Source organism: Cupressus sempervirens, chromosome 10, assembly GCF_028749045.1.
Source record: "Cupressus sempervirens isolate cs-2001-9-10 chromosome 10, ASM2874904v1, whole genome shotgun sequence".
NCBI classification, from domain to species: Eukaryota; Viridiplantae; Streptophyta; class Pinopsida; order Cupressales; family Cupressaceae; genus Cupressus; species Cupressus sempervirens.
Window position 1 is genome coordinate 529774190 of NC_143127.1, and position 16411 is coordinate 529790600.

The window sequence follows — 16411 nt, forward strand, 5'->3', positions numbered from 1 at the left end:
TAATAAATATTTATATAATTATAAAATGAGATGAAGTCAAGTGTGGTCAGATATAGATACACTTCATCATTATGAAGAAAGATCTAAAGGTGGTTTTCCAAGATATTTCAATCTCCCTCTATTGTTGGAATTTCACTTGCATTCAAATATGTTGAATACGATTAAGTACCCTTTATGATTTTTTTCTGGTTAAAAATTGTATGGATTGCATACTCATGTAAGGCTTTGACTAGCACCATCATGGAAAAAGATTTACGCCACACGTGCCAAAATATTTCAACGTCCCTCTTTTGTCAGGAAAGTATTTATGCATCCAATATACAGAAGACGGTTTTAATACCTTTTTTATAACTTGTCTAGTTAAAACTCGTATGACTGACATACTCATGTAAATCTTCAACTCGTTAGATCTGTTTATTGCCAAATACTATTATAAAAAATTTGCAAACCAGACCAGCATCTTCCATAAAGAATGGGAATGTTTTTGTTGTTAAATACAACAGTTAAGAGGCACACTAATTTCTATTAAAATAGTCCTCGGTTACGATTTATATTTCTTCAAAAAAATTCAACTTGTATACAGCCTTATAAGAGAGACACTAATTTCTAACAGAATAAACTGGACCCTACAATCAGAAGAAACCTACTCTAAGAGCAACATTTCACTGTTATACTGGGAATTCAGCAGACAATTTATTGATCCTTGTACACAAGTATATCAAGCCTCAATGTTGCAGGGAGCTTAAATTAAGGCGTATTTCTAATGCTATCATTAATTATGCTGATGCCCTCTCTACTTCCATATTGCATATACATATCCATATCCATACACCTTTGAGTTAGGGGTCTCTATTGTTAATAAGTACCCTTAAAGATGGTCTATTATTAAGAAATCCATTCTCCAAGGCACACACAATAGCAATAGACAATTGTACAATTGTTCAATGTAGTTCCAATAGACCTCAATTCCATTTCTTTATAGATATAGTTACTCCTGCCTTCAATTTCTATAATACAATGAGCTCTGTTTATTATGCAGTTCATTGTCTACAAGAACCTGCATCAAACATGATACTACAATATTAGCGATAAGAATAGATTGGATATGAATAGTGTACAGTTATGGCCTCTAAAAGCCCTGAAAGCCGACAATTGAAAGAATCAGTCAGAGTCTAGATCAGCTTTGACAACAGTCAATTTGTTTCCAAAGGGTTTCTGCATACACTTCTTCCTCTTCCTCCTGCACATGATTTGCCAGGCCTTCCTCGTAAGCATCTTCAATTGGAATGTCCTCATCGACTAAAGCTTCCTCAGTGACTAGCTCCAAACATTCTACACAGTTTGTTTCATCCATTTGCTGCAAATTCATCATCTCAATCCTAGCTTCACGTATAGCCTTGTTTGTTGCTGGTTTATCTGATTCTTTATATCTAGGTGCTGGTACAACAAATGGAAGAGTAATACTGTCCAGATCTCCACATTCCTTTGAATTGGAATCTAGGTCTTCAGGTGGCGGAACAATAAAAACAAGCCCAATCTCATAATTACAAATATGCAGAGTTGAACCTAATACAGAACCGGCATTTGTTGCTGCATTACCATTTGTAGGTTTAAACAAAGGACGTCCCCATGCAGCAGGGCTAAAATTGTGAGAACCACAATATATCCACCCAAAAGATGGTTTACTGGAACAATATTGGAAGCGCCGTCTTGCAACCTGACAACAAAAATAGCATATTATCTGAGTAAAAAATAAAGAGAGGCAAGGTGCAATTTTGACATATATAATACACACACACACACACACATTTATATATATTGCTCCAACTACCTAATTTATCATGCCCTTGGTTGTTGGTTGCAACTCTGTAAATGTTTACATCATTCATATATAAAGACTATTTGTGGGAACTAAGACTCAAAAGCTTTTATCAATGAATTTGCTAGAATCTAGTCCTGCAAATTCTTATAATCACTCAATTACTTTCTTTAATATAAATATACATTGTAAAAGCACTTCAAGAAAATAGATACATGCAAAGAAACCGTCCTGTAAGTGGTGCAGATGGATCTTGGTTCTTCATGCCCCTGGAAGATAAATCAGCTTACATCTGGCTGGGTTGGTACATTTTGATTTTGCAAGATGAAATTCTAGAATTAGAAATAAAAACCAACTATTTCCGCCTTGTCCAAAAAGGAGCAGAGGAAGTAAGATTGATGTTCAGCATATTTGGGAACAATGAAAATGCCCGTGATTCATTATTCTCATAAAAATCCTCTGGCAGAATAACCAAGACAGCTTGATGCTTCACCTCTCCTAACTGTGTCGGGGAAGAATCTCTTACAATAATTTATGAGCTTTAGTTTGATAATCCAACTTATGTACTTATTTATTTGTTGTTGGGAGTGTCTTGTTCACATGTATTATATTGTATTGTATCCAACTTAGCAGGATATAAGTGCTCATGTTAGAGTTGTCTGGAATGCTAAACCATCGCCATGGATTGTAGGTGACACTTGAGTTAGTGAGATCAATAAAAACATGGCCAGCATCTAGATTTTTGTTTCCTGAGAACTAAGAGCATGGATATTGAATGTTTGAAGCCGGCCACCATTGAGCAGGTAGTGAGAAAACAAATTTGACCATAGCTGACTCAAAAATAAGGTTCAATCTCCCTCCATCCCCAGATATTATCACAGTTTCACATTCTTGTTTGGAATGGCACTGAAATCTATGTTAACCTTTTTTTCGAGCTGCAAGCATGTTTTGGAGATCGAGGAGTTAATCAAGGAGGTGATTACACATTTTGTTGAGGATCATTAATCCCTAGGCAAGGGATTCCACCAATCAGGATAATGGAAGGTCTAAGCAGCAAAAGGATTGATTCTAGATCATTGATTTGGATCTAGAAGGTTCACCCAATCATCTATTTAAGGAGGATCTATGACCTAATTTTAGATATATGGAGAGAAGGTTGTTGCATACGTGCAAAGTGTGGAGGATTGGATGCATGCAAGGGTAAAGGTGGATTAGACAGTAGAGAGACTGAGCAGAGCAGTGAAGTGCAGAGATAGAGATATATCAGATCAGAGAGGTGATCAGTGAATGAACAAAGATTTGTTATCAGCATATTAGTGCAAACCGAAGGATTAGATACTGATACATTTTAATAGGTGTAATCAGGGTCTAAATCTCATAACAGAGTGATCCTGATAGACCTTTGTAAATCTCTTAACAGAGGTACTTAGTTGTAAGGCTAAATCCTTTAATCAAGGTAAACTGAATAAATCTTGTAAGCTCTTAACAAGGTAGACCTCTCACAGGGTAAATCATTAGGAGTGATCTGTTAGCCGACTGGATGGTTCTGGCGGTATTTTGTATTCTGTAGCCGAAGGTCCGGCGGTGTTTCTGTATTCTGTAGTCGACGTCGTCGGTAAATAGTTTGTAGCGGATAGAATAATTGTGGCCAACGGACTCCTTCGGGAAGGTTCGGCGGTAGTATTTATATCCCGTCTGGGATCATTGTAAATCATCAATCATCTACTATTGCGAATATCATTCTGCTGTTCATGTTCATTGTCTATATGTGTTCATTTTCTTTACCTGTACGGTAAACATTTGGCGTCGTTGCCTTATGAATCTGGAAGGTGGGAGGAATGAAGATTAATGCCAAATCAGCTTAACAAGGATCGGAATAAGGTGAAGGGACAAGATGGAATCCGTACTGCGCAAGAGAATTTAATTCTGGCACAGCAAGCCGAACGCTGACGGAGATTTCAGAAGATTGCCGATGGAAACCATAGCGCAGAAGAATTGTTGGAGGAGACTCGGCAGCGGGTGGAATTGGTGGAAGAAGCACGGGAGGAGTTCTTGAATTTGTGTTCGCCGAGGGAAGAAAATTCAGACGGAAGAGCATCAACTCGCACGGCTCGCAGTGCCGACAGAGCACGAGCGTGGAGTGACCTCTTCGTCTAGGATAGACTTCCGCAGGAAACAATTTTGGAGGATCCTTCTTCTTCACCAAGGTTCGTAGCTATCGACACCTCCGGTGCAGGAGTTTAGATCGCCGGTGTGGGAGTTCAGCCTACCGGTGTGGGAGTGCCGACCTCTAGTGTGGGAGTGCTGACCGCCAGTGTAGGAGTGCAGACCTCCAGTGCTATGGCGGGACCCAAAGAAAAGCTGCCAAAATTTGAAGGTGATGGTACAGTCGACCCCATCCGACATTGTAAGACGTGAGACGATCTGGCGGGCAAATGGAATCACAGCTGCCGACGAATGGGTCAAGCAATTTTCGGCAACCCTACGGGGTGTCGCGAATGATTGGTTTTCGGATATGGATCCGCAGAAGCTGGATACATGGGATAAGATTAAAAAGGAGTTATTGGCAGAGTTTAAATTCTTGTGGGATGATAATGAAATCGTAGCGGAAATTTTCAATACCAAGCAGGGGAAGCACGAAACTGTCTGTGTCTATGCCAGGAGATTAAAAGACTTAATAAACAAAATGGAAAGCAAGCCGGTGGACGGATTGCAGAAAAGGTGGTTTGTGGACGGCCTACGCTCACAGTTGTGGAGGAAAATGAAAATTGTACCACCGTCGTCATATGTCGATGCTTATAACAGAGCACTGGACCTTGAAAGTGCGCACAAGACAAAGAAGAAGAAAACTAGCTCCTCTGAATCTGATGACGACAAATCTGCTGGAGATGATAGCAGCGACGATAAAGGTAGTAGCAAAAAGGTTCGTGCCTTACAGAAGGATATGGTTCGAATGATGGAGTTTAAAAATATGCAGAAAGAGCCAAAAGGTAGTGAATTGTGGTGCACGGAATGTAAGATCGACGGTCATACTAAAGGATCGTGTCCGAAGAACCAATTCTGCGACATCTGTCAGATCATGGGACATTCGACAAAAGACTGCCCCTTTAACATGAAAACAAGAGGATCTCCGCAAGTGTTTCTCACACAGGAAGCTTTCCCTGTCAGGTGGTAACGGAAACATGAATGCCACCGGCGCTACGTTTGGAGGATACAGGAATAATCGGCGTGGACAAAATAACAACAATAACAATACCAATACGAGCAGAAGCCGGATCTAGTATGATGCAAACAGACGACTGATTATTCAGTGCCGAGCATGTAACCTGTGGGGGCATTTTGCGCGGGAATGTCCAAGAGCAAATACACCTCAACTATTGTGCCGATGGTGCAGACCCGACGATCATGACGACTCAAAATGTCCAAAATCCGGAGTGAACTTGATCACTGTTGGAGCGGATGAGGAAGAAGTTCTGGCAATTACGCGGCAACAAGCAAAAGAATACCCGGACCCCGTCGAAGAAAAGAAGAAATTTGCGACAGCACGAGCAGAGGTTGGAAAAGTATCTCAAGCAGTAATACCTCTGGACACCGCCGACACTTCAGCAAGGAATTCCGCCGAACAAAACATAGTACGACAAATTTTGCAAACGGAGGTGCAAGTAAAGGTAAGTGATTTGCTTTTCACCATGCCCCAACTTCGATCTACTTTTTCAAATATGGCAGGAGAATCAAGCCTCGAGAAGGAAAAGTCGCCGGGAGAACCAAGTCGACGAAAAGAAAAGGAAATTGTTACGGGAGAAGATCAGATGTTGCTGGCGCTAACATCCGGACGACACCCTGCAGTTGTCGAGATGGGGATACTTGGACATGTTCTCACAGACACCATAGTGGACGGAGGGTCCGACATAAATGTATTGCCAGAAGAAACTTGGAGGAAACTTGGACAGCCGACATTGTGGCCTCCAAGGTTTCAGCTACTCACCGCCGATCAACATGGTATTAAACCACTCGGTATTCTCATGGCACAACCGGTAACAATTGGCACCCAACCGTTCCTGATGGATTTCGTGGTGATTCCATTGAAAAGGAAAGGCTATGACGCCATCCTGGGCCGCGGGTGGCTTATCGAAGCAAGAGCTCGACACAACTGGAAGAAGAACACTTTATCCTTCAAAAGTAAAGGCCGTCGATTCGTCATTGATCTGCATACCCAAATGGTAGGGGAAGAGGCCCTGTTGTCAGATTCTGAGGGAGAGGAGGATGAAGGTAGACGACGGATGGAACCGGATCAGGAGGGCGTCCTCCGATTGGACGGGGGAACAACGGATACGACTTGGATTCCGTCAACGGTCTCTACCACTGGCAAATGGACTATGAAGTATTTCACAGCTGCAATGTTCTATCAATTGAGAACGAATATCCGAAGGAGTTTAGTGAAGTAAAGGAGGGGGAGGCACCGGTGGATGTCACACCCGCCCATGCATTCAGTAAAGGAGGGACAATCAAGTATAATGAAGCTACGCTGCAAAAAATGAATTTGGGGGACGAGGCTGAGTTGAAGAACATACTAGTCAGAGATAATTAGGACCCAGTACTCAAGGCCGCGGCATTCAAGATATTTATGGACTACAAGGATGTATTTGCATGGACATACAAGGACCTCAAAGGAGTACCGCCGGAATTGTGTGTGCACTGCATCCCGCTGGTGGAAGGAGTTGTACCTGTACGAAAGCAACCCTACAGGATGAACAAGAACTATGCCGCACGGGTTATGAAGGAAATCAACCGGATGCTAGAAGCTGGCATTATCTTCAAAGTACAGACCAGCGAATGGGTGTCACCGATAGTCAATTCATTGAAGGATACTATTCAGATCCGGATATGCATAGATTTCAAATGCCTGAATGCAGTGACGATCAAAGATCCTTTTCCGATTCCTTTCACAGATAGCATTCTGGAGGAGGTTGCCGGACATGAAATCTACTCTTTTATGGACGAGTTCTCTGGATACAATCAGATTTCTATAGCGGAGGAGGATAAGTTGAAGACAACGTTTGTTGTCGAAGATGGAGTCTACGCGTACAACCGGATGCCTTTTGGGTTGTGTAATGCACTGGCCACATTCCAACGGATTATACTGCATATCTTCGACAAGATGTCTGTGGAAAATTTCAAAGCTTTCTTGGATGATTGGTCAGTATTTAGCACAGAGGATGGACACCTGGCAGCACTTGGTGAGTGTATGGAGAGATGTCGCAGGGCTGGCTAGCATTGAATCCCAAGAAGTGTAGATTCATGGTTCCGCACGGCCGACTGCTCGAACACATTGTCTGTAAGGAAGGATTAAAGACGGATCTTGACAAGGTGAGAGTCATTCTTGAAATGCAGCCATCTACTAATGTGACGGAGGTAAAATCTTTTCTCGGGCATATAGGTTATTATCGGAGATTTATTAAAAATTTTGCCAAGGTGTCCCAACCGTTAGATAAGCTAACCTACAAGGAAGAATCATTCAGATGGGAGAAAGAGCAGGACGAGGCATTTGAAGGGCTAAAGGTATGACTGGCTACGGCACCCATCCTGGCATATCCAGACTGGAATAAAGAATTTCATGTTCATGTGGATGCCTCCAACTATGCAATCGGTGCGACCTTGGCATAGACTGGTAATCACGGACTGGATCATCCAATATACTTTGCCAGCCGATTGCTCTCAAAGGCCGAGCAGAACTATAGCACGACTGAAAGACAAGCCTTGGGAATGGTTTATGCTGTGCAAAAATTCCGTCATTATTTGCTTGCTACACCGTTTGTGTTTTATGTTGATCACCAAGCCCTGTTGTACATGATTAATAAACCCGTCATCCAAGGGAGGATCAGCAGATGGCTACTACTGTTGCAGGAATTCACTTTCAAAATCATTGTCCGGTCGGGAAAGAAACATGTCACTATCGACCACCTGTCGCGGATCAGAACAGGGGAACCAACGGAGGGTGTGAATGATGACTTCCTTGATGCACAGTTGTTTCAGATTGGCGTATTGTCGGAATGGTATAGGAGTATTGGCGAGTACCTGTCAACAGGACAGTTTCCCACGGGGATGTCACCAAATGATAGGCGCATGTTGATAATCAGAAGTTATACGTTTCAATTGATCAATGGGTTGCTCTACAAAATGGGGCCAGATTATATTCTTCGGCGGTGTGTATTGGAAGAAGAGATACCGCAGGTGTTAAAAGAAGCACATGAGGGTCCAGCGGGAGGACACATGGGACCCGACACCACTGCATGGAAGATATTACTCGCAGGACTCTGGTGGCCAACGGTGTACAATGATGCACGGGAATGGGTTGTCGGATGTGACACTTGCCAACGGGCCGGGAAGCCGCTGAAGAGAGATTTCATCCCACTTCAACCCTCTCATGCGCAAGAACTTTTTGAGAGATGGGGACTAGATTTCATTGGACCACTGAGGGTGAGCAAGACTCAACGGTGCCGATACATCATTGTTGCAACGGAGTACCTGACCAAGTGGGTGGAGGCCCGTGCGTTACTAGATAACTCGCCCGTCAGCACTGCGAAATTTATTTATGAACAGATCATCAAGGTATGGAATCCCGTTACAATTAACAAGTGATAGGGGAGGTCATTTTGTTAATCATGTTATTCGACTATTCACCACCCAGTTCAAGATTTATCATTCACTGTCGAGTTCGTACTATCCAAGAGCAAACGGGCAGGCAGAAGCCACCAATGAAATTCTAGTATCCATCATTTACAAATCCTGTGTGGTGGAAGGTGTCGATTGGGAAGAGAACTTACCCGCTGCCCTGTGGGCTTACTGCACGGCGTACAAGGTGACGACAAGACACACCATTCCAGTTAATGTTTGGACAGGAAGCAGTGGTCCCAGCGGAATTCATGATTCCGAGTCTCCAAATAGCATTGGAAAACAAATTGGATGACGACGGAAGCTTACAAGAGCGATTGAATAATTTGAATAAGTTGGAGGAGTAATGGTTGTTGGCACAGTGGGCGACGGAAGTGGCACAGAACAGACGCAAGCTCTGGCATTATAAGCATCTGAAACGTAGCAGATTCCAGTCAGGACAGTTAGTACTAAAGTATGATGGCCGTAATGAAATCAAGCCGAAAAAATTCAAAGTGCGATGGGTTGGACCATATAAGATTCGAGAAATTGGCGAGAATGGGGCAATCAAACTGGCGACCTTGGACGGACAGGAGATGACTCAGTCAGTTAACAGATCTAAGTTGAAACTGTATTGTGCAAGAAAGTTCTCGCCGTCATCGAATCCTCCATCGTCGTCATTACAGCACTCTCTAGTGGCGACGTTGTCCGAAGGTACCTCTGTTATTTGATGTGTTCGATTTTTATTTATTTATTTATTTATTTTATTTTTTTTTTTTAAAAAAATTTAAAAAGAAAGAAAAAAATTAATAAAAAAAATAAATAAAAATTTAAAAAATAAAAAAATAAAATAAAAATTAAAAGGGGGGCCCCGCGGACAAAAAGGCCCGCGGACTGAAAAGTCCCGCGGGCATGTCCGCGGGTAGTGAAAATCCTGCGGACAACTGTCTGTCCACGGGCAGTGAAAGTCCCGTGGACAAGTTGTTCGGGGGCAAAGAGAAACCGCGGAAGATCCCCGCGGACAGATTATAAGCCCCGCGGGCACAAAAAAAATTTTTCGCATCCTCCGCCAAATAGCCCACGGGCTTACAATCATTTCCGCCAAAATTTTTAGCAACCTCCGACGGTAAGGGAAAAGACCGCGGGCATAAAACAAAAAGACCTCCGCCGTTAAGCTTTCTTCTGCAGGAACACAAAACGCATGGCCAGAGTCCGGAGGAGAGCAAGATTCTAAGGAGACTGCAACAGAACAGGGAGACGTTGCCTATTATTATCATACAATGAGGCCGCACGGATAGTGTAAGCCGGTAATTGCAATATGAATCACAGCGACAGCCATACCACATTTTGCAGTTGATACACAGTTTCTTGGTTAAGTTGTTCCTCTCTATTTAGACGGGTTGCACCGATATTTTTCTCTCCCACAGGGGGACTAGGCGAACAATTCTTTTCCACGGATTTACCGACCGTTTCCATTCCCTAACTGAGGGACTATATAGGGAAGACGATACCATTTTGCATAGAGTCAGCGGGTAAGCGGAAGCCGTGGAAGAGTCAGTTGGCAGCTAGCATGGAGAAGAATTCAAGAGTTTTGGCATTGAAAATTCGAGTTGCAGGCCCTTCCCGTTCCAATAGCAAGAAACAGAAGACCAAGGAGGAACTCACTTATCTCACCGTCCAGTTTGAGTCTTAGTGGAAGCGAATGCCGGAAGTGATGGCAGGAGACCCCTGAGGTAGACCAAATTAAACAGATTTTGATGTGGGCACAGGTACATTGGGCTATTCAGCTTCCCATCTTTTCTATCCGGTTGTTCGAATCAGTTTTGTGCACCATGATAGACATATAGCGCTCCAAGCAAAACGAGTACATTCCTGTACAAGCAGCATCAGATGATAGTATCTTTTAAACCGAGGGATTTCACTAGGGTTTTCGGCATCCCTGGCCCCGATGGGAGGAAAGTGAAAATCAGGAATCATAAACTGTCACGGGAACGGAAGGAGCATTGGATAGCTCTAGTGTGCAAGGGACCTTACACCCGTGGAAAGGGAGACAGCGGTTCAGGGGACAAAGTGCAGAGGGCTTCGCAGAGACTTTATTCGGGTCATTGGCGTTGTATCATGGACGTCATCAAGAGCAGGTTGACAGACGCCACCTGAGCCTCAGATACCGCATTGCCGCAGATTGTGTTTATGAATGGTATCATGTAGGGAGTGGTATATGATTGGGCCTCAGTACTTGCTGACAAGATGGAGGAATTCATGACGCTTCAGCACCGAACATTTTTTATGCCGCACCATGCCATTGGGTTGTTTCTAGAGGCTGCAGCTAGCCAGATTCCAATGGATGGCTTTGAGGCTCCTCCAAGGGGCAAGTTGGCAGACGGGGAGCCTCCCATATTCTACTGGCGACACTTAGATACAGGAGGATCAGCAGCAAGTCACAAGAAAGTACTCCGCGAATTAGCTCCTTCCGGAGAGACAAATAGCGGACGGGAGGGCACTTCGATGAGTAACGAGGCTGAGTCCGTGGAAGAAGAGGAGAGCACATCGGCTAAAGTTGACAGTGAGACAGCAGGTAGTGGGCCCACATTCTTTACCCCTCCTCAACTGTCAACTTCAGTGCACTTGACTACCTTTTGGACAGTCATTCCGGCGTTTGGTCAGCGCCATGCCCCGCTTCTTATGACTCCTCCAGCGGAGGCAGATGTCCCACGGACAGTGACGGAGGTGGTTCCACAGGCACTGACGGATGATGTACCACGGACAATGACGGAGGTGGTTCCACAAACAGTGACGGATGCCATCCCACGGATAGTCGCCGGCTCATTGCCGATGGCTGTAGCGGAGGTGATTCCAGTTGTACCAACAAATGTCACCATCGCAGTCACACTGAGAGCACAGTTGCCATCGCCACAGTCTGAGCCGCAGGTTCGGTTGGAGGTCATTGATTGTGATGCAGTGGTCACCGTTTCATCATCCTTTTTAGCAGAGGCCGAGTCAGCCCAGCCAGTACCGGCAAAGAACATGGAGCTTGCGCAATCCGATCAACCGGAGGTGATGGATAGAGCTAGTGAGTTTCTGAGGCAGCAGTTCTGACTCACTATGGCGAAGCGGGGTCCGTCCATTTAGTCTCCTAGGCGTTCAGGAACATCACCAGCAGTACTAGAGCCTCAGCTTTAGGAGGAGGGAATGCCACATGCCGTGGTTGCGCCAACAGCAGAGAAGGCGGCACCGGATGTGAGCATGGCTCCCACTGATGAGGAGAGCAGTGATGCGGAATGGTTGTTGGAGGCCTTCGTAAAGGAGGACTATTGGTCGGATGAGGACAGGTGTCGGGATTACCTCAGGACTATGAAGTCTGCATTGAAGAAGGGACACGATGTGGCAATTCAAGCCTTGACTCGGCGGAGGGAGTGGCACTTGATCAGAGCGCATATCCGTGGGATTTGTCCTCGGCGATTTCAGACTTACTTTGTAGACAAGGGCTGGCCGGCGACAGAGACAACTGAGATGTTGGCAGATTGGGCCACTGAGTCGGAGTTGGGACCCAATGACACCCCTATGATGAAGCTGGCACATGAGATTGTGGGACTATACAAAGATGTTTACTATGGTCGTCGGCATGCGGAGGCGGGCAGGGTTGCAGCAGAGAGATCATTGGCAGCTAAGACTGAGGCTAGACAGAAGCTAGCTGCCGACTTGGCCAACCAGAAGGCAGCATGGGCCACAGAGCGGGCAGCACTACTGGCAGATTTGGCAGCAGTGATGCAGGAGAAGGACGTGGCTAAGCAAGGCACGGAGGCAGCGGTTCGAGATAAGGATGCGGCTGAGCACGAGATGCAGTTAACCAGGACGCAAGCCATGGATGCGGCACTTCTTCTAAAGGAGGCCGTCGAAGTTAATTCTCAGATTCAGACAGATCTCTGCATTAGGACAGAGCAGGTGTATGAGTTACGTCGCCAGCAGCACACTTCTGGGATGCCCCCTTCTCTCTAGTTTCTTTTGTGGTCTGTAAGTTGTCTCCTAATTTTGTTAGTCGCCCGGAGACGACTGTTTTTTTGGGGGGGATGGTGTTAGCCGACTGGATGGTTCCGGCGGTATTTTGTATTCTGTAGCCGACGGTCTGGCAGTGTTTCTATATTCTGTAGCCGACGGTCCGGCGGTGTTTCTGTATTCTGTAGCCGACGTCATCGGTAAATAGTTTGTAGCAGATAGAATAATTGTGGCCGACGGACTCCTTCGGGAAGGTTCGGCGATAGTATTTATATCCCGTCTGGGGTCATTGTAAATCATCAATCATCTACTATTGCGAATATCATTCTGTTGTTCATGTTCATTGTCTGTATGTGTTCATTTTCTTTACCTATACAGAGCAAGTGTATGAGTTACATTGCCAGCAGCACACTTCTGGAACGACCCCTTCTCTCTAGTTTCTTTTGTGGTCTGTAAGTTGTCTCCTAATTTTGTTAGTCGTCAGGAGATGACTGTTTTTTTGGGGGGGATGGTGTTAGCCGACTGGATGGTTCCGGCAATATTTTGTATTCTGTAGCCGACGGTCCGGCGGTGTTTCTGTATTCTGTAGCCGACGGTCCGGCAATGTTTCTGTATTCTATAGCCAACGTCGTTGGTAAATAGTTTGTAGCGGATAGAATAATTGTGGCTGATGGACTCCTTCGGGAAGGTTCGGCGGTAGTATTTATATCCCGTCTGGGATCATTGTAAATCATCAATCATCTACTATTGCAAATATCATTCTGCTATTCATGTTCATTGTCTGTATGTGTTCATTTTCTTTACCTGTACGATAAACATGATCAAACTTGTATCCCTAATAGGTTTGTCATCGGTAAATATTGTTTAGCTGACGGGTTGATGTCATTGGTAGATATTGTGTAGCCGACAGATAGATTAGCATGTAGTTGGTAATGATTTATTATGTAGCCGACATGTAGCCGACGGACCCCTTCAGGAAGGTTCTTCGGAACAGTATATGTACACCGTTGGAAATCATTGTAATCATCATCATAAGCATAATGTAATGTCTTTGGCATATGCGAATAATAAAAGGAGTACTGCTGTTACATATTCTTGTTTCTTTGTCTGTATGCATTAATCTATTTATCCATACGGTAAACATTTGGCGTTGTTGCCCAATGGACCTGGAACTAAGGTAGAGGAATGAAGACTAATGCCAAATCAGCTTAACAAGGATAGAAATAAGATAAAGGGAAAAAATAGAATACACACTGCACAAGAAAATTTAATTTTGGCACAACAAGCCAAGCGCAGACGAAGGTTTCAACAGATTGCTGACGGACACCGAAGCACCGAGGAATTGTTGGAAGAGACTTGATAGCGGTTGGATTTGGTGGAATAAGCAAGAGAGAAATTTTTGAACTTGTACAGGCCGAGGGAAGAGAATCCAGACGGAAGGGAATTAACTCACACGACTCGGAGTGCTGAGGGAGCACGAGCGTGGAGTGAACTCTTCGTCCGTGATACACTTCCGGAATGGACAACTTCACTTAATGAAGACCCCTCTTCACCAAAGAACACAGCTGTTGGAAATAAGACGACTGTTCGAAACAACATCGGTGTGGGAGTGTAAAGCGCCGATGTCGGAGCCCAGAACAACGTCAGTGTTGCAGTACTGAACAACACCCATACACAAAATCAAGTAATAATGGTAGGACCAAAGGAGAAGTTGCCAAATTTTGATGGTGATGGAACGATCGATCCAGTCAGACACTACAAGACATGCGAAACAATTTGGACGGCGAATGGCATAACTGACACAGATGAATGGGTGTGACAATTTCCAACAACCCTAAGGGGTGTAGCAATTGATTGGTTTGCCAATGCGGATCCTCATAAATTAACTACATGGGCGAACGTTAAAAAGGAGTTTATCACCGAGTTTCAATTCTTGCATGACAACAATAAAATTGTAGTAGAGATCTACACCACAAAGCAAGAGAAAAATAAAACCGTTCGTGTATATGCCAAAAAACTAAAAGAATTAATAAATAAAATGGAAAGTAAGCCAATAGATGGGCTGAAGAAGAGATGGTTCATTGAAGGACTACGGTCGGAGTTGAAGAAGAAAATGAAAATTGTAACCCCATCATCATACACCAAAGCATACAATCAGGCGATGGACTTAGAAAGTGAACAGAAAACGAAAAAGAAGAAGAAAAGTAGCTCATCCAACTCAGATGATGCATCTTCCAAAGAAGATAGCAGTGATGAAGAAAAGGGCAGCAAGAAGGTCCGAGCTCTTCAGAAAGATATGATCAGAATGATGAAGGAATTCAAGAATATGCAAAGACAAAGGGAAATGAGCTGTGGTGCACAAAATGTAAGACAGAAGGACACATGAAAGGATTCCATCCAAAGAGCTAGTTTTGTGAGATTTGCCAAATTATGGGACATTTCTTAAAAGAATGTCCCTTCAATATGGAAACAAGAGGACCTCAACAAGTACTTCTAACATAGGAGGCTTTCGTGTCAGGGGGGAGTGGAAACACCAGCAACGAGGGTGCCACGTCAGGAGGATACAGAAATAATAGAAGAGAACAAAACAACAATACCAATAGCAATGCCAACAATAATAATGAGGGTCGCAGCCAAATTCAGTACGATGCAAACGGCCGCCCGATGGTTCAGTGCCGAGCATGCAATTTGTGGGGCCACTTTGCACAGAACTGTACATCAACAAACGTGCCAAAGTTGTTATGCAGATGGTGCAGTCCTAGAGACCATGAAGATGCCAAGTGCCCGAAATCAGGAGTGAATTTGATCAGCATCAGCTGCGGACGAAGAAGTCTTAGCAATCACCCGTAAACAAGTGAAACTGTACCCCGACCCAACAGAAGAAAAGAAGAGATTGAAAGAAGCGCGGGCAAAAAATTGAGAAAGCAACGCAGGTAGATAGATCACAATTGAAGGACACTACTAGTACCTCAATGAGGAACTGCGCTGAACAAAACATAATAAGGCCGGTGATGCAAATGGAAGTCCCAATCAAATTAAGTGACCTCACAATGCCCCAGTTACGGACAACCATTTTCGAAAATAGGAATGGACAGTAGTGGAACGACAACAACAGACAGCAACAGACCCAATGCTACTAGCGCTTACGACAGGAAGGCATCCGACAGTAGTCGAGATGGGCATTCTGGGAATTGTTCTAACAAACACAATTGTGGATGGAGGGTTAGGCATGAATGTGTTACTAGAAGATGTATGGAAAAAGTTAGGACAACCTACGCTATGGCCACCAACATTCCAATTGCTCACGTAAACCAACACGGGATCAAACCGTTGGGAACCTTGAGGGTGCAACCGGTAACTATTGGAACACAGCCATTTTTATTAGACTTCGTGATCATTCCATTGAAAAGAAAAGGATATGATGCTATTCTGGGACGGAATTGGTTAGTACAAGCAAAAGTAAAACATGATTGGAAATGAAATACCCTATCAATGGAGCGCGGAGGTAGAAGATTCATAATTGACCTGCACACACAAATGGTAGGTGAGGAGGCAGCATCGTCAGACTCAGAAGGTGAATGCGAGAGCGACGATGAAGGAAAGAAGAGAATGAAACCGGACGAGGGAGTATTGAGATTTAGGAGGATCAGATGAGGACGACCTAGACTCGGTGAACGGTCTTTTCCAGTGGCAGATAGAGGACTATGAAGTCCTTCCAAGCTGTAATATGCTAAGGGTCGACGAAGGTGAGAAAGAAGAGGAAAAAAATGTCTGAAAGAATACAAAGAAGCGGAAGAAGGAAAGGCGGATACAACTGAAGCTGAGGGGAAGAACATACAGTATGAACCTAGAAAGAGGAAAGATTCCACCGTCCGGTACACAATAAACGGACTGCGCAGAAAGAAAATGTTACAACGAACCATGGATATAGTAGAAAGGTTCTAACAG

The 16411-nt window shown here is 44.2% G+C and overlaps 1 protein-coding gene across 6 annotated transcripts in view; it reads right to left on the reverse strand.

Moving 5' to 3' along the window:
• Positions 1 to 947: 947 nt before the first annotated feature.
• LOC149534978 (forkhead-associated domain-containing protein / FHA domain-containing protein) overlaps positions 948 to 16411 on the reverse strand; it is a 213450-nt gene continuing 197986 nt past the window's right edge. For all 6 annotated transcript variants that reach the window (XM_089806771.1, XM_089806770.1, XM_089806769.1 and 3 more), the window contains one exon: positions 948 to 1717. In XM_089806771.1, the coding sequence (XP_089662897.1) occupies positions 1178 to 1717 (540 nt within the window). In that variant the 3' untranslated portion in view covers positions 948 to 1177. The remainder of the gene's footprint in view (positions 1718 to 16411) is intronic.